Below are 21,686 nucleotides of genomic sequence, written 5' to 3' on the forward strand. Positions count from 1 at the left end.
CACAAAAAGCATCATTGTTTTCCACATTACAAATTCTGGGTCACTAAGATACAATTCTTGTTTTGAAATTATTTGGAAAAAGTGTGGAATTATTTGGAAAAAAAAAGTATGAAATTATTTGGAAAAAAATTCCGCTGGTTTACATTCCTATGCTTCATTGATGATTAGATAGTCGGTAATAATTTAGTTGCCACTTTCATGCTTGTGTTATTTATACTACTTAATTCCAAACAGTATTTGAGCCAAAACTGACTCAGTTTGAAGTCAATACCGCCACAATTCCGACAACGATACTTCACTACAATTTGAGTTTTAAATACAAACCTGTACAACTCGTTTAGGGAAAGTTCCTACATCATTTTCTGGATGTTTGGTGACAGGAATCACCCACTCTCGCTTCCACCGTCTCAACCCAGAGCGATAAAACCGTGAAGGCCACATAATTACTGGCACGTCAGGTGTGCTCCCCGTAGAATCGTTCACCTGTAACGCAAAAGGCAGTGGTTCGTTACAATAACTTCACCTGTTGCGGGAAAGTGTTTCTGCTCAAAATCCAAGAATCGTGCACCAGCCATTAAAGTTGGAATGCTCCCATTCATCTATTCCCAAACCTCCATTGTTCAAAAATGCTAGAATATTGCAAATCTTTGGTATTTATTGTGGTCACTACTATTCAAACATTCATCTTGAATTTTAAAAATAAATAAATACCTTTTCGCCATTTATTAGGATGCTGACGGCAGTCTTCCATGTATCTTTAGTCTCGCTAAGTGCAGTGATCATAAAACTTATTTGGTTTGTTGACGATACATATCTTCCGACAAGCACCTTTCCATCAGATTGAACATGGAAATGCGGATCATTCGTGTGGAATTCCAGACCCTTTTGATCACTGCAGTTGAAGTGAACTACAAAAATAAAAAGGGAAGAACAATTAAACACTTTATCAGCATTTACCTCGTCCCAGTGCTACTTGAACATTCAGAAGGAACACCTTCTTCATGCAAACTGAATTTATTAAATTATAATTTGCTAGACACACAACACAAGGGATAACAGCATTCAGACACTAAAAGAAGTCACTCACATTTCAGTGGTCACAGGTTAATCACACTACAACTTTCAATAGATGTTTCACATAATTAGTCATGTTGGTTCCTTACTGGGTCAATGCCCCCACAGCACAGGAAAGCATGCAAACCCCAAGAGATAAGGTCTAATGACCCAAAACATTGCCCATTTCCTTCGCTCCATGGATGCGGCCTCACCCGCTGAGTTCCTCCAGCATTCTTGTCTACCTTCGATTTTCCAGCATCTGCAGTTCCTTCTTAAACAAGGAACTACAGATGTTGGTTTACCAAAAAAAGTGCTGGAGTAACTGAACAGGCCAGGCAGCATCTCTGGAGGACACAGATGAGTGGACCAGTCTGAAGATGGTTTCAGACCCCCATCATCACATATCCATGTCCCCTACACAACTCAAAACTCATTGGCCGGTGGTTCATTCCACAGCAAGACAATGATCCAGGAACATACTGCTAAAGCAACAAAGGAGTTTTTCAAAGCTAAAAAATTGTCAATTCTTGAGTGGCCAAGTCAATCACCCAATCTGAACCCAATTGAACATGCCTTTTATATGCTGAAGGGGAAACTGAAGGGGACTAGTCCCCAAAACAAGCATAAGCTAAAGATGGCTGCAATACAGGCCTGGCAGAGCATCACCAGACAAGACACCCAGCAACTGGTGATGTCCATGAATCGCAGACTTCAAGCAGTCATTGCATGCAAAGGATATGCAACAAAATATAATTTACATGACATTGCTGTGTCCCAAACATCATGGTGCCCTGAAATGGGAGACTATGTATAAACACTGCTGCAATTTCTACATGGTGAAACCAAAATGTGTTAAAATGGCCTTTATTAAAATCTGTCAATGTGCACTTTAACCACATGTGATTTTTTTCTATTACAAATCTCAAATTGTGGAGTACAGAGGCAAATAAATAAATGACAGGTCTTTGTCCCAAACATTATGGAGGGCACTGTCTGCTTGTATCAGGGAAACTGTTGACATAGCTATCAGCTCCCATATCTTTTCCAAAGATTCAGTTATTCAGAATTTGAGGGAAATTTTGACAAAGACCACTTGCCTCAAGGTGACACCCTCAAGTTCCTTACTTACTGAATCCAATCAATGGTGCACAAACCTCTTCTGTCTAACGGGCAAACCCATTTGACGCAGACATCAAATGCTGTCTGACCCGCTGAGTTACTCCAGCTTTGTGTCTGTCTATCTTCGGTTTCAACCAGCATCTGCAGTTCATTCCTACATACACGGCCAACCAATGTCCACAATTACAGGGAGCTGCCCTCAGATCGGTCTCTCGTCCATGCAAGCTGCCAAGCACTAGATCCAGAGAGCCACAGCAGTATGAACAGGGAGCGAGGGGAGAACATTAATGCGGGGGGCGGGGGAAGATAAAACTCCTCCTCAAAACAAGACCAGCTCGTGTTCCACACTGCAGCTGCTTGTGTCTCCTCACGTTTGATCATGTAGAAAAGTTGGCTCGTTTTCACTCAGTGCTATTTGACAATTGCCAATGGTGAAGCGAGAGAAATCCTGGACGTGCAGTTGTGGGCGTAATATGACTGGAGGGGGTTTCAGACTTTGGCAAATGCATACCCGTGTTTGATCCTGGTAAGAATATTTAATTATGTAGAGAGATTAGAGCAAAGCCTTTAATATTGGACCATTCAAAGATATTATCAAGAAAGCTCCAGGTACTGGAAACCCAAAATGTAAAACCCCAAATGCTGGAAAGAGAATTAGTTAATACTGGGGCATAGAATAGACTATTGAAGATTCAACCTTACAAAACGCTAATTGGGCCACACTTGAAGAACAGCGTGCTAGATGCAATTGTGCTTGAAATGGGCAGATTCCACAGGTTGGTGCCTAGATTTGAGGGGGGGGGGGGGGGGGAAAGAAAGAGTTTAGACTGGATTTATTTTGCCTAGAGTGAAGGAGGCTGAATGGTGACCTGGTAAGTATCCAAGATGATGGATAGCCATGTAAAAGAAGGAACTGCAGATGCTGGTTTAAACCGAAGATGAACACAAAATGCTGGAGTAACTCAGTGGGGCAGGCTGCAGCATCTCTGGAGAGAAGGAAGGGTGACGTTTCGGATAGCCATCTTGGGGTAGATGGTCAGAATCTTTTTCCTAACAGGGGGTTATTAAAAACAGGAGCGTAGAGTTTTAAGATGGGAAGTAGGAGAATTAAGTTTTAGCTCACAGTGGTCGATATCTAGATTATGCTGCCAGAGCTGGTGGAATCAGCTCACTATTATATTTAAAAAGGGATTTACACAGACACTTACATGGGCAAAGTGCAGAAACATATGGAAGATTCTAATCATCCATATCATTCTACCAAATCAAACTGTATATTTCCCTCTGCAGCAGATTCACAGCAGTGCTGTGAAGAATCCTTGTAAGAGGCCTGCACAAATTATAAAACATTTTTTAAGTAATGTTACATTAATTTCTAGTCAATCGAGTTTGCAGGCCAATTATAAATATAAATAGCACTTGGAAAATATCAGAGTGGATGAAAAAATAGCACTTGGAAAATATCAGAGTGGATGAAAAGACCATTTCTAAGATTCCAAGTACATTTGCCCAAAGGCAGGATGACACATTTACAAAATCCATTCTAATTGCTGCTATCTTTATTCATCTTGTGGAATATTGTTCGGGATCATTCCACTATAATGCCCACTGGAATCATACTGGAGCCACATTAGAGAATATGATAGTGAAGAAATACAAAATTGACTTCCAAAATAGACATTATCCTCTGCCAATTGAGAATTAATTGCATTTTAAATAACTGTTACTTTAGAGTGGTAGCCATTTCAAGACTGGGCTTTAAAACTTAAAGAATTTATTCTCAATGAATGAATAATTAAGCTTTTTGTTATCTCCAGAGCAGACAAATCTCCAGAGCAGACTATTTTGGTACCAATGCCCAGGGCAACTCAATTCTGAACATGCTTCACTTCCTCGACAATCTTCCAACATCAAACGTGTATGCGATTTTTTAACTTTTTTAATTGCCAAACAGCAGCTCGTGAAAATTCTAACCGAAAACAAATGGGTTTGAACAACTCACCAAGTGGTCTTCAAAAGTTTCTGTAATCAACCGTGTCATTTATTCAAGTTTTTATTTAGTTCTATTGGACTTCAAACCAAATTTAACTTCTGACCACTTATAGAATGAATCACAGGCTATTTGCCCATCTTGGAACCTGGAGATGCAGGCTAAATTTAGCACATGGCCATCCACATAGCCCAAGTAAATCCCATTCTTGCACAAGTAAATTGGTTGCGACAACATCAATACTCACTCCCAGCACCCTAATGTCTTCTCACCAGTTATATGGCACTTCTCACAAGGACTACAATGCAATTATTATCCACATCCCAACAACATTCAAGAAACTCAATGCCAACAAGGAAAAAGCAGCCTCATTCATCTCATTAAACATTAATTCCCTCCTACTCTGGGGCACACTGACTGCAGTGCATCTCCATCTACAAAGTGCAACAATGCAACATGCCAAGGGCTTACCATAAACTTGCCACCTCAGCCACTAAGGACAGCAAGTCCATGGGAACACCAACCCACATTCTCCAAATATCACATGTGTCCGAGCTGGAAATGCATCAACGTTCCCTTCATTGTTGCCAAGTCTAAATCCTGGAACTGCCTGCCTAACAGAATTATGGGATGATCTCTGCCTGACCCATTCGATCTTTAGGAGACTAACACTTCAGGAGCTTTTATCTGCATTTTATTTTCTTGCCGTGACAGTATTCAGCCTGAATCTTGAAACAACCTAAAACTAGGAATCTGGTATGTTCAGCTCACTAGCAATGTTATGCCACAAGAGCTTTGAACAAGGGTCTTCTTCGAACTAAAAGAACAAATAATTCACTATATGTGGCGTTTATATAAACAGATAGACAAACACACTAGACCAAGACGCTATGTCCTCCATATACATGCCATTTACGCAGCTATACACATGTAACAAACTAATCTTCAGTAGAGACACTTTGGAAAATACTGAATATGCCAGCCTTCTATGCCATTAATTACACCACAATTACAGATGACAAAGACATCCACACCTGCAACATTACAGGACTACCGTCCCCAATTTATTGCATCTTCACTAGCGCAGCGGCCCCCCCCAAAAAACCCAACATTAATATCGCTGAAAGAAAATAAACTATAATGAAGTCCCAACAAAGTTGGCTCATCTTGGTCTTTTACAGAAAACCTGACCACACCCAACAAACAGGAGTAGCTGGACTGCACAGATTTAGCCACATTAAAAGACTCCTTTGGTTATCTAACTAATCACTAGGACTTGGTCTGATCAGGAGTATTCTCTTTATTCACTGACTGCATTTCCATGGCACTCATGGGAAGAAAATGTCAAAAACTCACTTCTTTTCGGCTGCTCATTTCAGTTGTGAATGGCTCTTTTTTTTTTTTAGGCTCTTTACATTGAGGGGGGGACCTCATTGAAACTTACCGAATAGTGAAAGGCCTGAATAGAGTGGATGCTTCCTCTGGTGAGAGAGTCTAGGACGAGGTCATAGCCTCAAAACTAAAGGACGTTCCTTTAGGAAGGAGATGAAGAAGAATTTCTTTAGTCAGAGGGTGGCGAATCTGTGGAATTCATTGCCACAGAAAGCTGCAGAGGCAGTCAATGGATATTTTCAAAGCAGAGATCGATAAACTCTTGATTAGTACAGAAGGCAGGAGAATGGGGTTAGATGGGAATGAGAGATAGATCAGCCATGATTGAATGGCAGAGTAAGCATGATGGGCTGAATGGATTAATTCTGCTCCTATCACAGGAATATTCCTCAATCTTCCTTGTTGCAATGTTGCACCTCACCTCTAACAGGCATACAGTGCATTGAGAAAGTATTCAGACCCCTTCACTTTTTCCACATTTTGTTACATTAGAGCCTTATTATAAAATTGGTTAGTCATTTTTTTAAATCCTCAATCTACACACAATACCTCATAATTTAAAAGCGAAACCAGGTGTTTAGTAATTATTGCAAAATAATAAAAAATAAATAACTGAAATATCACATTTGCGCAAGTATTCAGACCCTTTGCTGTGACTTTCAAAATTGAGCTTTGGTGCATCGTGTTTCCATTGATTATCCTTGAGATGTTTCTACAACTTGATAGGAGTCTACAAGTGGTAAATTAAATTGATTGGACATGATTTGGAAAGGCACACACCCGTCTATATAAGGTCCCACAGTTGACAGTCCATGTCAGAGCAAAAAACAAACCATGAAGACGAAGGAATTGTCTGTAGACTTCTGAGACAGGATTGTGTTGAGACACAGATCTGGGGAAGGGTATAAAACATTTTTTGGAGCATTGCCGGTCCCGAAGAGCACAGTGGTCTCCGTCATTCATAAATAGAACTTTGAAACCACCAGGACTCCTCATAGAGCCTGGCCAAACTGAGCAATCGGGGGAGAAGGGCCTTAGGATAGAGACTTACTAACATATTCAGGGAGGTGACCAAGAACCCGATGGTCACTCTGACCGAGCTCCAGAGTTCCTCTGTGGAGATGGGAGAAACTTCCAGAAGGACAACTATATCTGCAGCACTCCACCAATCAGGCCTTTATTGTAGAGTGGCCAGACAGAAGCCACTCCTCAGTTAAAGGCACATGACAGCCTTTTTTTTAAGACTAGATGTCCATGACAAATAGCGTGCCTCAGAGATCAGTGCTGGCCCCATTGATGCTTGTCATTTATATCAATGATTTGGATGAGGACACACTAGGCACGATTAGTAAGTTTGCAGATAACACTAGAATAGGTGGTATCGTCAATGAAGATGGTCACCAAGAATTACAGCAGGTTCATAACCTGAGCAGGAGCACTGATGAGGAATGGATAATGGATTTGAATTCACATAAGTGAGCGATGTTGAATTTGGGAAGTCAAACCAGGACAGTATCTTCACAGTGAACAACAGGCCTCGAGGGGTGTTGTAGAACAGAGGGATGGATCTAAGAGTACAAGTACATGGATGAATAGATGATCCTTGGAGCTGTATAGAATCATAAGGGGAAAAGATAGGGTTAATGTACAGAGACTTTTCCCACCGGGGTAGGGGAAAGAAAGAACTAGGGTGTAAGTGAAGAGAGGAAGAATTTAATATGAACCTTAGGGGCAACTTTTTTGTCCCCCTACACAAGGACAAGGGTACATGGAACAGACTTCCAAAGGTGGTAGTTGAAGCGGGTACAATAGCATTTAAAAAACATGTTCATTGAATGGAAAGATTTAAGATAAGGGCCAAACAGACAATTGAGTTCAGATGGGGCATGTTGGACAGCACAAATGAGTTTGTTTCCTGGCATGCTTCTATGCTGCAAGAGTTCACGGCTACCCAACAAGAATGATGACCTTGGCATGTCGCCATTTGTTATTACACATCAAAAAACACCTGGCAGGCAATCAAAAAGATCATTAAAGGGGATTTCCTTTGTTGTTGGATTCTGATCCTTCTACTTTGGTGTTTCTTGATCTGGTATCCAAGGCTAGGCATGCTATTATTCTAACCTCACCAGAAATTAAGCATAATTGCCAAATAATAACTCACGAAAGACACCCACTCTTTCACCACATCAAGGTGAATAGAAAATGGTGAATACCATGTGAACTCAATAGCCATAATGTCAAGCAAGTTGCTTGTACAGGAAGGACATCAGAAAAACAAGCACAGTAACTCAGTTCTGTTGGACTGACAAATTGCATGTCATGCCCAAATGCTGAATCATTAAAGCTGCCATGATAATTCAAAACCCCATCTGTTTAGGCATCCAATTCAGGTGTTGGAGCATTGACTGGTTATGGAAGGAATAAAGGAAAGATTCATCAGGCAGAGTCCTGGGGTGGTGGATTTGTTGAGGCCAAGACAATTATTCAGAGTTTAATAGAATGAACAGTAGGTGACAAATACAAAATCCCTAGGAGGGCTTAACAGAGGAGATACTGGGAAGATGCTCCTCTTCAATGTGAAGTCTAAAATTGAGGACAACGGTCTCAAACAAATTTGAAGTTAGAGGAATCATGTTTCAGAGTAGAGAAAGTGTTTAAGAAGGAACTGCAGATGCTGGAAAATCGAAGGTACACAAAAATGCTGGAGAAACTCAGCAGGTGCAGCAGCACCTATGGAGCGAAGGAAATAGGCAACATTTCGGGCCGAAACGTTGCCTATTTCCTTTGCTCCATAGATGCTGCTGCACCCGCTGAGTTTCTCCAGCAATTTTGTGTACCTTTCAGAGTAGAGAAACTGCTTCACCGAAAAGGAGTGAATGGTCAGAATGTTTTACCCTAGGGGATTGCGGAGGTGCATTCATTGATTGCATTTAATATTGCTCAATAGATCTTTTGAATATTAAAGGAATTGAAGCAGAGTGTAAGAAATTAGCATTGATGTAAGAGTTCAGCCAACACATGATTCAACAGCAGAGAAGCCGAGTGGTCCACCTCTACTAGTACATTCTTATATTATGGTGTGTCCCCCCCCCCCCCCAATCTCAATTCTGTCTACATAAAGAGTTCCATGTCCACACAACATGTGGAACAATGGCCCAAAAACAATTCAGAAGAATGATTTTCTCAAATAATTTGTACTGATTTCATTTTGGTAAAATGGTCATTTTGATTGAATTTATCCGGCCGACAAGTGACATTGTCACGGGTGACCACTGTGTTAGCGTCTGTTTGATCTGGTTTAACAGAATGATAAAATTCTCTTTGAAAAGATCCTTGTATTTCCTCGTAACTGAAATGCCCAAGTATGAGAGCTTGTTTTTTTCCCCCAATTATGAATGGCAAGTTGGTAAGATCCGAGGGTTGTACTTCATAGTTAATGGGAAACAGTTTGCTTTTTCCAAGATTTACCTTATAACCTGAAAATTGACCAACATTATTCAGCATTTGTTGATTTAGGTCCATTGTCAAGGTACGTGAAGCCAACAGTTGTGAACCTGGGTTTTAGGATGGACAGTGACTTTAAATTAGATCGCCAAATATGCGCGGTGGTTAAGTCCAGCTTCTTTCACCTAAGGAAGCTGGCGAAGGTGAAGCCCATTCTCGAGCGGCAGCATTTTGAGACAGTAATCCATGCCTTTATTACATCTAGGCTGGATTACTGTAACGCGCTCTATTTTGGTGTTGCTCGTTCTTCACTGGCTCGTCTCCAGTTGGTTCAGAATGCTGCTGCTCGCCTTTTAACAGGGACTCGAAAGAGGGAGCACATATCGCCAATTCTGGCCTCCCTACACTGGCTCCCGGTGCACTTTCGAGTTCATTTTAAGATACTGTTATTTGTTTTTAAATCTCTGAATGGGCTCGCCCCGCCTTACCTCTCTGAGCTGCTCCACCCATACGCTCCTGCCCGGTCCCTCAGGTCAGCTGGCCAGCTGCTCCTGGAGGTACCGAGGTCTAGTCGGAGGCTCAGAGGGGATAGAGCCTTCTCTGTTGCTGCTCCGGCACTCTGGAACACCCTGCCGTTGCACATCAGACAGGCCCCCTCACTGTCCATCTTCAAATCCAGTGTTAAAACGCATTTGTACTCCCTGGCTTTTGACCATGCCTGAGGCTTTGCTTCTGTTTGTGGTGTTTTTGATGTTTCTTTATTTTACATGTCTTTTCCTACTATTTCTTTTGATTGTTATTTTTGGTGTGTATTAACTTTTTTGTCAATGATTAGTGATGTACAGCACTTTGTTGCAGCTATGTTTGTTTTTAAAGTGCTCTATAAATAAAATTATATTATTATTATTATTATAGCAGTGGCATAGCAGAATGCAGAGAGGTGCCTGGGTTTGAGACAACAAGCAAAAGGTCGTCAGCATATAGTGAGACCTTATGCTGTGTACGGCCCCTCCAAATACCGGCTATGTCGTCACAGCTGAGAAAGGCCATGGTTCGATGGCCAAGTCAAAAAGCATGGGGCTCAGAGGACACCCCTGGCAGGTTCCATGATGCAAGTTGCACGACTTGGACAACTGCGAATTAGTCTGAACTGAGGCTGTGGGATGAGAGTATAGTAACCTGATCCATGAAATAAACCAAATTTGTCCAGAACAGCCCATATAGATAGATTTCAAAACCAACAACATTTTGTAACAACATCAGGCCTCTCATCACCATCTATTTGCAGCAGGTTTTTCTTAATCTAAACCAGCACCACCTTTTATTCCAAGCAATGCTTATACCAATTAATGTAACAGGATCAGGACACCGGTATTTCTTTGTGAACTAATCTGCATAGCTACCACTAAGTTACATGACGTTGTCACACCACCAGGTGCATAGAGAATGCTCAGCACTTCAACACTCGACTCACACAAAGGAACAAGTGACCTTAGTTTCCAGGTTCAATGCTGCTCTGTACAAAACACAGATTAATCATTGCGGGACTGTTTGGAGCAAGATCACACGTCACTAAATTGGTTATGGGCATAAAAAGAACATTGTACCGATTTGGAGGGTGGTGAAGATTTATGCCCAGGCAGGAATGTAGAAATACGAGCAGTCAGCCACCCGAGAGCAGGAACTGTTAAAATGGACTTGCCCGTTTACACTTACAGCCATGGCAGGAACCCACCGCAGGATCCCAGGTACATGTTAAATGGTCAGCTCGACATAGACTACAAGACCTACACCAAACCCAAACCAATTAGGAGCAGACGAGGGCATTCGATCCAATTTGTGATCCCAGCTACAAAGACAGATGTATATAGCAATTCGTTCTTCCCCCGCACAATTAAAGCATGGAATAATCTCCACCCAACTATAGTTACCCAACCAGATGCAACTAAATTTAAAGTAGCTCTATCTTCCCAATAACCTTTCTGGCTTAAGCCCTCCCTTCACCACCTCCAGTTTAAATTCCATTTGGAATATTTTGGAGGACCAAGAAACCAAGGTACCCAATAAATTAATTAAAGGAATCGAGAAGCACAAGAAGATTCTCTTTAGGGTTTAAGAGCTTTCCTGCTCTTCCAGAATGCTAGAAAATATTTAGTAAAAAACATGAATATAAATGAAACAAAATTGAGAGAGTGCTTCACAGTTGCAGTAAATAACATTGAGGTACCACTGCTGTTTATTTTTCGCACAAAAAAAAATCACTACCCCAAATTGTCAGAACCGATACACAAAGCAAATGTCTTCCCAAATACTGCTCTGTGTCATAGTTAACTGTCAATGAAATCAATAAGGCCCAGTAGTGGTTTCCAGTCTCCCCGTATATTGAATGAGCAGTTGCCTCCAACAGGTGCAAAAATGGACAAAACTGCAGTTCCTCATATCTAACTGCTAGAGGAAAGCAGCAGGGCAGGCAACATATGTGAAGGGAACTGGTCACGTGGAGCTTTGGATCAAGGCCCTTCCTCAGACCGCAGTCAAGGCCTCCCGACACCAGCACTCTGCAGCAGTCGAATTTTTGCTCTAAGATTTCAGCACCTGCAGTCTCCAGTCTCTTCCTCTTTGGGGCGATGGGAGGGGAAATCAAGACTGCTTCAATACTGAACAAACAAAAAAAGGAAGCAAGGAATGCATTCCATGGGACTATCCAAGAAGAACACACTATGGTGGGGCATCTAATCTAGGAATACCCCTGCAGAACAGGCAAGAATGTAGAAGGAAAATACACACACACACTAAAAGATGTGTATCCAGACCAGCAACACGGTGGATACAGATCTGAAGAGTCGAATGTAATTCACCTGCATGCCACCTGACAAAACATGAATCAATAGAATATATTCTCTACACATTCACCATTATAACAGCGTTCTTAAAAGTAAATCCTTGCTACAACCACGAATGTGTTATTAAACTCACAGGCACAAAAAAGGTAGACTGTAATTATTTTGCCTCGCCCTGTTTCTGCAACTGCCGAAACTGGTTTCACAGCCTCGGGTGTTCAGTTACTCCAGCACCAAATTCCAGCCCAAACACGCCCAGGATCAGAGGAATCTGCAGCACAGCCAGAAGAATCCATGCGCTCATATACAACCCTCAAAACCAAAACTAATTGAATTGGGTTAGTTATCTAGTCAGAAACATTCAGTCTAATAGGGGTCGAGTGAGTGTGATTGATTCCAATAAGTCACTATTCTCAGGAATAGGGAAGAGCTGGGTAGCAGTTCACGAGTTCTGCAACATGAACTGCCAATGTTTAACCAACAGAGGAACACAGGAAAATAAATAGCAACGCAGTATAAATACTGACAATGCTGGAGCGAAAGCTTACTTTCCCCTTTGCTACGCCTATTCACAGGTGAAGACCCAAAAGTCAACAGCAAGAGACTCAAAACACAGGATGCAGTTCTCTTTTGGCTCGTTTATTTTGACACAAGTAGCTTATGTTATCCAACCCAGCATTTCCCACATGTAATGCTCTACCTCTTTGAATTTGTTCCTGTCAAGAGAAATCAAGTGCTCTGGGGACGATATCACAAGTCAGCTTTCATAGCAGTGGTTGGTGCCTTTGCTCTCATACTGATAAACAACCAGGAAAGAGGAGTGATCCACATTCTGTTGTTTTGCACAATCCCGCCCGCAGGCATTGTCACTTTCATTTCACTGTACACCTTGTATGTGTAGGCGACAAATAAAGTTGACTTGGCTGACTCGACATCCCCATAGGGGCAGACAATGTTCAATGGAGCTTCTCAAAATATGAAATCAGGTTTGCCCTTTCACAGAGAAATTGTCACCTCCTCTTCCTGCAGTTTCACCCACACCTAGCCAGACAGGTGTGGTTTACAAACCTGCAGTCTGAATATTGATTTCTCCAATTTCAAGTAACCCTTGCTTTACCTCTCTCCATCCCTTCCTCGCCCTAGTTCTCCAGTGTTTCACTGTCCTTCCAATTCATTTTACTGATTGGATGCCTCCTTGTCACCTTCCCTCAGCTAACAATGAACCATTCTACATTTCCCCATCATCGCAAACATTGAACTGTCATTTTCACACATTACTTTTCCATATCTCTAGACTCCCCTCTCCCGTGACTCAGTCTGAAGGATCTCCGCCTGAAACGTCATTCATTCCTTCTCTCCAGGGATGCTGCCTTACCCGCTGAGTTTGTGTCTATCTTTAGTCATGCAGACACATTAGTTTGACCATTTACACACCTAGATATTAACATTTCTACAGAAGTAGGCACTTCAATTAAATATTTTAAATAAGCAAGTTAAACAAAAAATACCCAAACTAAAGGTTTTGTTCTTTATTATTTTTCTCCACAACTCGTCAACTATGAAGTGTCCTAGTCCAACAAATCTTTATGTATTGCCTTCAAAGCCATCGCAACAAGCACAAGCCCTTTGGCCCACAATGTCCTCATCAAACATGACAGCAAATTAAATTAATCTCCTCTGCCTGCATACGATCCATATCTCCCCAAGCCCATTGTCTATCCAAAGGCCTCCTAAATGCCACATGGAAACTAGCAGCTACTACAATCGTATCTTCCAGTTTTATGGTTTAGATGTTATTATTTTAAAGAAAACCTTTCTGAAAATGATAATCTTATCAAGCCATATCGACTGACTATCAGCTTCAGAATCAGCAGGGTTCTTCTGTGGGCATCAGGGTCATGGGAGTGTAAACCCGTGGGGCTCCCCTTTTCTGATCTCTATACAAGATTCTCAAGTTTGCAGATGACACAACCCTGTTTGGTCTGATCCAGGATGGGGAGGAATCTGCTTACAGACAGGAAGTCACACAGCTGGTGTCATGGTGCCATCGCTACCAAAGATCCCATAGCGAGCAAGATAGTCCACTCGACGAAAAAGACGTAGTACGGTCATGGGCAGATTCATGGGTAATTTAAGGCCCCATTTCCGTAACCGGCTTCCTTCTCCACACCGCGAGGAACAGTGGAGGAAGAGACTGACTTTGGTGCCTTCCCACACAGTGGGAAACTTTGATTCTGCTGTGTGGGGATGTTTTATGTCAAATTCTATAGTGTGTGTTCTGTATACCCTTTCTGGCTTAATCCCTCCCTTCACCACCTCCAGTTTAAATTCCAGTTGGAATATTTTGGAGGACCCAAGATCCCATAGGATAATAGTGCGGAGACGGAAGCCGGTTATGGAAACATCCTCGCAAAATTAAGTTATTTGGTAAAAAATCTTCTCATTTTCAGAATTTTAATTTATTAACACAAACTGTTCCCCCGTAACGTTGATTACACTGTGAGTTGGGTCGGGTCACGGAAATGGATGAAAAAAAAGGCCCACGTTCCGTTGCGTACTACACGTCAGCCCATTACATTTAGCTGGAGTGGTCTAGCTTGCTCCACTATAGGATCTTTGATCGCTACAACCTGGAGCTCAATGCTCTTAAGACAGTGGAATTGATTTGCAGACTTTAAGAGGCTCCAACCCCTCACCATCAACAATACCACCGTCACATTTGTGGAGTAATTCAAGTTCCTTGTAACCATCATCTCCAGGGACCTTAAATGAGAGGATGTGCTTCCTGTGGCAACTGAGAAAACACAATCTGCCACAGGCAGTTTTATACTGTCATCATAGAGTCTGTCCTCACCTTCTCCTAATGGTCTGGTTTGGCTCAGCTACCAAGCACGACATCCGGAAGCTGCAGCGCATCAGCCGAGAAGGTTGTTGGCTGCAACCTTCGCCCCTCATCGACGAACTGTACACTTCTCACCCTCTCACACTGGCCACAAACTCTTTGAAGCACTTCCCTCTAGAAGGCGACTCCGGACTGTCAAAGCTGCCACAGCACCAATCTCAACTGTGAACTGTCTTTGGTTGCACTGAGGACTACAGTCTTTTTTTAATTGGGGCTTCTAATTTATTGATCTTTGTGTGATATATTATCTATGTATAGCTTTTATGCAGCTGAAATTAAGAATTTCATTGTTGGTACATCTGACAATTAAACACCTTTGCCAGGACTCTTGGATCAAATAATTTAAGCATGTTACACTTATCGGTAGGTAAGATTTGCATTAAATTAAGTTCAGTCATTTGGTACTGGGTCAATTAAGTAATTGTGCAGAAAATAAACAAGCAATTTTGCCAGTAATACTGAAGGCATAATGAATTGTGATAATTTTGACCTGTTAAACTAATGACACAATTCCTTACACAAACCAATGCTGAATACTGTGTTTCACTTTCCCAAAGTTTAAATTTTAACCACTTGGGCAGAGGATTCAAAATGTAGGTAGTGTATGACATTACATCCATAGCAAAGTCATACACAATATGAACTTTGTTCTTTGCCACTCCTCCCTGATGATGAATAAACACATTCTTGAATTAGCAAATGCAATAAACATTTAATTGGTCAGGTAGTGTCTATATAAGGTGAAGCAGAGCTAACATTTCAGAATCAGAAGAAGTAGAAACAAAGAACTGCAGATGCTGGTTAATACACAAAAAGACAAAAAGTGCTGGAGTCACTCAGCAGGTCAGGCAACATCTCTGGAGAACGTGGATAGGTAGAAGCAAAGATCATAGATGATCTTTGGGTGGAAGAGTATCGACATGAAATATGTCAATACTCATTCATGTTCTCCAGAGATGCTGTCTGACCTGCTGAGTTACTCCAGCACCTTGTGTCCTTTTATCAACCAAAAGCATTCCAATTGAATCTCTGCTTCACCTTCGATAGATACTACCAATTAAACCAATTAAATGTTTACAGCGTTTGCAAATTCAATTTGTTTATTTGCCAGGAAGGAGTGGAAAAGAACAAAGTTCATTGTGTGTATAGTTCGGCTATGAATGTAACATGACACGCTGCCTACATTTTGAATTCACTGCACAAAAGGTCAAAATTTATACTTGAGGAAAGTCAAATACGTGTAAAACTCTAGTGTACAGCACTCCCATTGAAAGTTTAACATTTAAAAATACTTTCTGGAAGCCAAACCATTAACTGCTTCTCAGGCAGTGCTCACTAACCTACAGGGTATTTCCACCAGCCTCTGATCACCAGCAGTTCCTCGATTTCAAACCAGCTTATGTTAAGAGCCCAGCCAACATGTACAAACACGATAAATGAAACACTAATCAACATAATAAATCCATGGTTCCATCTTAGACATGGTTTTATTTACATTTCCGCACAGTTCCTTATGTATCCCCTAGCTCTCCATTCAAATTTAACTGTGAACATTGACCATGGCTGAGGTACATCTAACCCTGGAAGCAAATTCAAGTTACATCTTTCTCTGCTCTTTTATCATTCCTGAACCAAAAACTAAACAATCGAGTTCTATCAACCTTACACAAGCCTTTGAACAGATACAATTTTCCAGCATTCCAACTATCTGCATTTTTGCCATACGAGATGACAACCTAGTAACTCTTCATTACACACACTTCTCCAAAAAAAAATTTTCATTTCACCAAATTATTATTTTTTTTAACGCTTCACAGTATCCATCTCTGACAAACCATTTTCATACGAGGTGCAGTCTCATAAAAAAGTTAATTTGTTTTAAATGGATGTCAAAGACTTCAAAACAGAGGAGTGGTGACTCTTCTGATCTCTTAAATAGATTGCAAAATAAACAGGGCTGAAGTAGAGATGAAAAATAAAACAAGCCCCAAACCAAAAGGCTACGGTTGTTGTTGATAATATGCGATTGTAACTGATCAGCTGGAGGGTTACAGAAAAGACCACAACAATGTTGTCATTATTAGATAGGCATGTGTCACAAGTCATGTGAAACTTAATTACTGCCCTGGCAATTCACTCATTCAATTCATAGGGTGATGAAAATAAACCATGACTTTCCGTGTTGAGGTAGTCAATTTCTATACATCAACACATTCCATGTCTGAGATTTATAGAAATGGCACAGTAGAGGTGGTGGCCATGAAGCTTAATGGGTCGGAGGCAATTACTTGAAAGAAAGTATACATTGTTCTAATGCTATAAGGAATGATGTTTCTCTTTATGCTGCTCCTCATTATCCTATTTAAAAGTGACAGCATGACTATATGGAAAATATGTTTAAAATAGTGGCAAGATGTAGCTGGGTGGGGAGGAGAGAGGAAAAGAACAGACATGGTGTTTGGACATTATTTAATTATCTAATTCCTTCCTGGCAAATAAAACATCACCTCACACAAGAAAAAACCCTTGACGATGAACTATTTTATTGGTCCCTTTGTACTATCACGAGTGAATAAAGTATAATGGAACATTTCAAACATATCCTTGCATATCGAGTAAACATCAGTGGAATGTTACCATGTAAGAAAATGCTGCAGGGTTGAACTGTATCAAACCTTTGCATTTTAAATTATGTTCAGTGCCCTCCGTAATGTTTGGGACAAAGACCCATAATTTATTTATTTGCCTCAGTAATCCACAATTTGAGATATGTAATAGAAAGAAAAAAAAAGGAAAAAAAAAAATCACATGTGGTTAAACTGCACATGGTCAGATTTTAATAAAGGCCATTTTAATTACAGCTGTGTTTATACATAGTCCCCCATTTCATGGCTAGATAATATTTGGGACACAGGGATTCACAGGTGTTTGTAATTGCTCAGGTGTGTTTAAATGCCTCCTTAATGCAGGTATAAAAGAGTTCAGCACCTAGTCTTTCCATCACCTTTGGAAACTTTTATTGCTGTTTCTCAACATGAGGCCCAAAGTTGTGCCAATGAAAGTCAAAGAAGTCATTATGAGATTGAGAAAAAAGAATAAAACTGTTAGAGACATCAGCCAAACGTTAGGCTAACCAAAATAAACTGTTTGGAACATCATTAAGAAGAAAGAGAGCACTTGTGAGCTTGCTAATCGCAAAGGCACTAGCAGGCCAGGGAAGACCTCCACAGATCATGACAGAAGTATTCTCTCTACAATAAAGAAAATTGGAGACAGATCAGAAACACTCTTCAGGAGTCAGGTGTGAATTTCTCAATGGCCACTGTCTGCCAAAGACTTCATGAACAGAAATACAGAGGCTAAACTGCAAGATGCTAACCACTGGTTAGCCGCAAAAATATGATGGCCAGGTTATAGTTTGCCAAGAACTACTTAAAAGAGCAACCAGAGTTCTGGAAAAAGGTCTTGTAGATGAGACGAAGATTAACATATCAGAGTGATGGCAAGAGCAAAGTACGGAGGAGAGATGGAAGTGCCCAAGATCTGTGAAACACGGTGGTGGGGGTGTTATGGCCTGGGAATGTACGGCTGCTGAAGGTACTGGCTCACTTATCCTCATTGATGATACAACCACTGATGGTAGTAGCATAATTAATTCGGAAGTGTATAGACACATCCCACCCGCTTAAGTTCAAACAAATGCCTCAAAACTCATTGGCTGGCGGTTCATTCTACAGCAAGACAATAATTCCAAACATACAGGTTTTTCAAAGCTAAAAAATGGTCAATTCTTGAGTGGTTAAGTCAATCACCCGATCTAAACCCAATTGAGCATGCCTTTTATATGTTGAAGAGAAAACTGAAGGGGACTAGCCCCCAAAACAAGTATAAGCTAAAGATGGCTGCAATCCAGGCCTGGCAGAGCATCACCAGCAACTGGTGATGTCCATGAATCGCAGATTTCAAGCAGTCATTGCATGCAAAGGATATGCAACAAAATACTAAACACGGCTACATTCATTTACATGACATTGCTGCGTTCCAAACATTACGGTGCCCTGAAATGGGGAGACTATGTATAAACACTGCTGTAATTTCTACATGGTGAAACCAAAATGTATAAAAACAGCCTTTATTAAAATCTGACAATGTGCACTTTGACCACATGTGTTATTTTCTATTACAAATCTCAAATTGTGGAGTACAGAGGCAAATAAATAAATGACAGGTCTTTGTGAGAAAATGCTGCAGGGTTGAACTGTACTAATCTGTTATATTTTAAATTATGTAACTAAATGAAAATACAAAACTGCAAACCCAGTGACTGCTGCATTTAATGAATGTCGTTATTGTGACAGTTATTACACCAATGCAAACACATTTTTACCAGATCCTACAGTGAAGGCTACATAATAAACCCCTGAAGGTTTCGGGGATTAGTTCCACGAGGACTGCTCAATGCACATCAGTCCAGTCTGTGGAAAGTAAACCATTTCAATGAAAAGCCCCCATTATTTTCAAAAAACAAAACTTTCCTAAGAGAGTCACAGGCACACTGCGTTTGTCAGAAGACTCTTCTAAAGTAAATGGAATCTGTTTATGAAATTTGATGGCATCCATTTTGTACAAACTTGATCCAAAATCAAACACAGAAAATAGTTCAAAACATAGGTAGCAAAACTTTTAAAAAAAAAGTTTTGAATATAGTTGTTTGATGTAGTTATAAACTTTTAGTTTAGAAAACACAAATTGGCCAAAAAGTTGCTGTCTACCCAAGGTGATGTTATCTCGATAACTGCACACCTGTTCACAACTTTACTGGAACCACAGTAGAGGAACAGGTCACAAAACCACTCAAAGATTTTTCAACGGTAGCAAGTGGTTTGCATTTGGAACAGACCATACACAGTTGCAATTCACAGAGCAGCTCGACTTACTGCAAGGCGCATCTGAGAAATACATACACACCTTCATAATCGAAAGTGCCGTTTCCGCCCACACACACAAACACACACGCGGTGCAGATGGCCACGACCTTTTTAACCTTTCAATTTTCACTGTGCTTTTTTGGGGGGGGGGAAGAACGCGCGTTGCGAGGAAACCCCCACCGCATCCCCCCCTCCCCTCCTCCTCATATCAAAGCATCGCTAGTCTAGTTCAGAGATACAACATGGAAAACAGGCCCTTCGGCCCACCGCGACCATCGATCACACCATTTCAACATTATCTCACTTTCCTACACACCGCGGCGCGAGCAATTTACACAGACCAATTTACGCCTTCGGGATGTGGGGTGGGTGGGAATCTGGAGCACCCGGACTAAACCCACGCGGTCACGGGGGGAGAACATTATAAAAACTCCACACAGGGAGTCGCCGAAGTCGGGCTCGAACCCGGGTCTCCGGCGGTGTGAGGGGGCAGCAACTCTACCGGCTGTGGAGCTGCGCTGCCCCCGAGACAATGTCCATCCACTCCGCTAGTAATCGCCATCCTTTCCTGGCCCCTTTCTGGGAATTGCCGCCTGGCTCCTTTCCCGCGTTACCCCATCACACACACCCCCACCCCCACCTTCCCCTCCGTCTCACCTCGGCCGACGACTTGACCCGGCGCCAGAGACTCCACATGGAAAAGGTACGTGTCCTGAGCGAACCCTGGACATCGCGGTGAGCCCTCGCTGCCCCAGACCTGTGGAGGAGATGCCGCTTGGTGTTAGACAACAGAAACAACCTCCCAACCAGTCCCCCCCACAAAACAAAACCCCCAAACTCAATCCTTGTCCAACCCAACGCCACTCGCCGCAACTGTCCCCGCTCGAGTAACTCCAATTGCCGTGAGATCAATAAGGTGACGGGGAAAGACAAGGAGCCGTGGGGTGCAGCTTACATCTGGGATCGCAGCGGCCAAACTCTCCCGCTGGGCGGGCGGGCGGACACACCTGAGGGCGGCGGCGGCCAGGACTTACCTGGAACAGCAGCAACAGCGCGAACACTCCCAAGGAGAAGGTAGAACTACTACTCATCGCAACGCCAGTGATTGCCTGCTCTTCGTCTCTCTCCGGTATTACTCTCAGTCTCTCCCCGGTATTACTCTCAGTCTCTCCCCGGTATTACTCTCAGTCTCTCTCCGGTATTACTCTGTCTCTCCCCGGTATTACTCTCAGTCTCTCTCCGCTCTGCTTCTCCTGCGTTGGGGCTTATTGCCGACTTCCGCCTCTGAGTAAGATTTAACGCCTCGCCAACTTCAGGAGGCGTTGCTCCCAGTCCAGGTGCGAATCGCTACCTCAGCTATTGGCTGCCGTCCGGATGTTTGTTGCCTATTTTGGGCAGGCGTTTACCTGTCGGCAGGTGAGAGCACAGCGTCTCCCGTGGAAAACCCCCCTCCCCTCTCCATGCACTGACGCAAACTACTGAGACAATTTTGCACCCAATTCTCGCCCGATTCTGCCTCGCCACCGAGCGCTTGCAAATCTCACTGTAACATCTGGAATCAATATGTTAGATCCCAAGAGACAACATGGGTTGTACTGGGGTGGCGCCCGACGTACACCGCTGCTGATATCATTGTTGTGAAACTGAAGAGATCAAATGTCCACCCACAACGACGCCGTCAAAGCTGCCAGTAAGGTTATACATGACCAGAACCAGTCAACAGATACAACCGCTAATAGACACAACATGCTGGAGTAACTCAGTGTTCCTTTAGGAAGGCGAGGAGGAGGAAGAATTTCTTTAGTCAGAGGGTGGTGAATCTGCGGAATTCATTGCCACAGAAGGCTGTGGAGGCCAAGTCAATGGGACGGGAAGCATATCTTGGAGAGAAGGAGCAGGTGGTCTGAAAAAGGGTCACCCATTCCTTTTCTCCAGAGATGCTGCCTGTCCCGCTGATTTACTCCAGCATTTCTTGTCTATCTCCAGTGTAAACCAGCGTCTGCAGTTGCTTC

The 21,686-nt window shown here is 42.2% G+C and overlaps 1 protein-coding gene across 1 annotated transcript in view; it reads right to left on the bottom strand.

Moving 5' to 3' along the window:
• cdh31 (cadherin 31) overlaps window positions 1–20,944 on the bottom strand; it is a 46,630-nt gene extending 25,686 nt beyond the window's left edge. Inside the window, exons 1-4 of the mRNA XM_055649008.1 lie at window positions 20,709–20,944; window positions 20,332–20,431; window positions 712–908; window positions 325–483 (exon numbers count right to left, since the gene is read on the bottom strand). Coding sequence (XP_055504983.1) covers window positions 325–483; window positions 712–908; window positions 20,332–20,431; window positions 20,709–20,765 — 513 coding nt within the window. The 5' untranslated portion in view covers window positions 20,766–20,944. The remainder of the gene's footprint in view (window positions 1–324; window positions 484–711; window positions 909–20,331; window positions 20,432–20,708) is intronic.
• Between the last annotated feature and the right edge of the window lie 742 nt (window positions 20,945–21,686).

Source organism: Leucoraja erinacea, chromosome 17 (assembly GCF_028641065.1).
Source record: "Leucoraja erinacea ecotype New England chromosome 17, Leri_hhj_1, whole genome shotgun sequence".
Lineage (NCBI taxonomy): Eukaryota > Metazoa > Chordata > Chondrichthyes > Rajiformes > Rajidae > Leucoraja > Leucoraja erinaceus.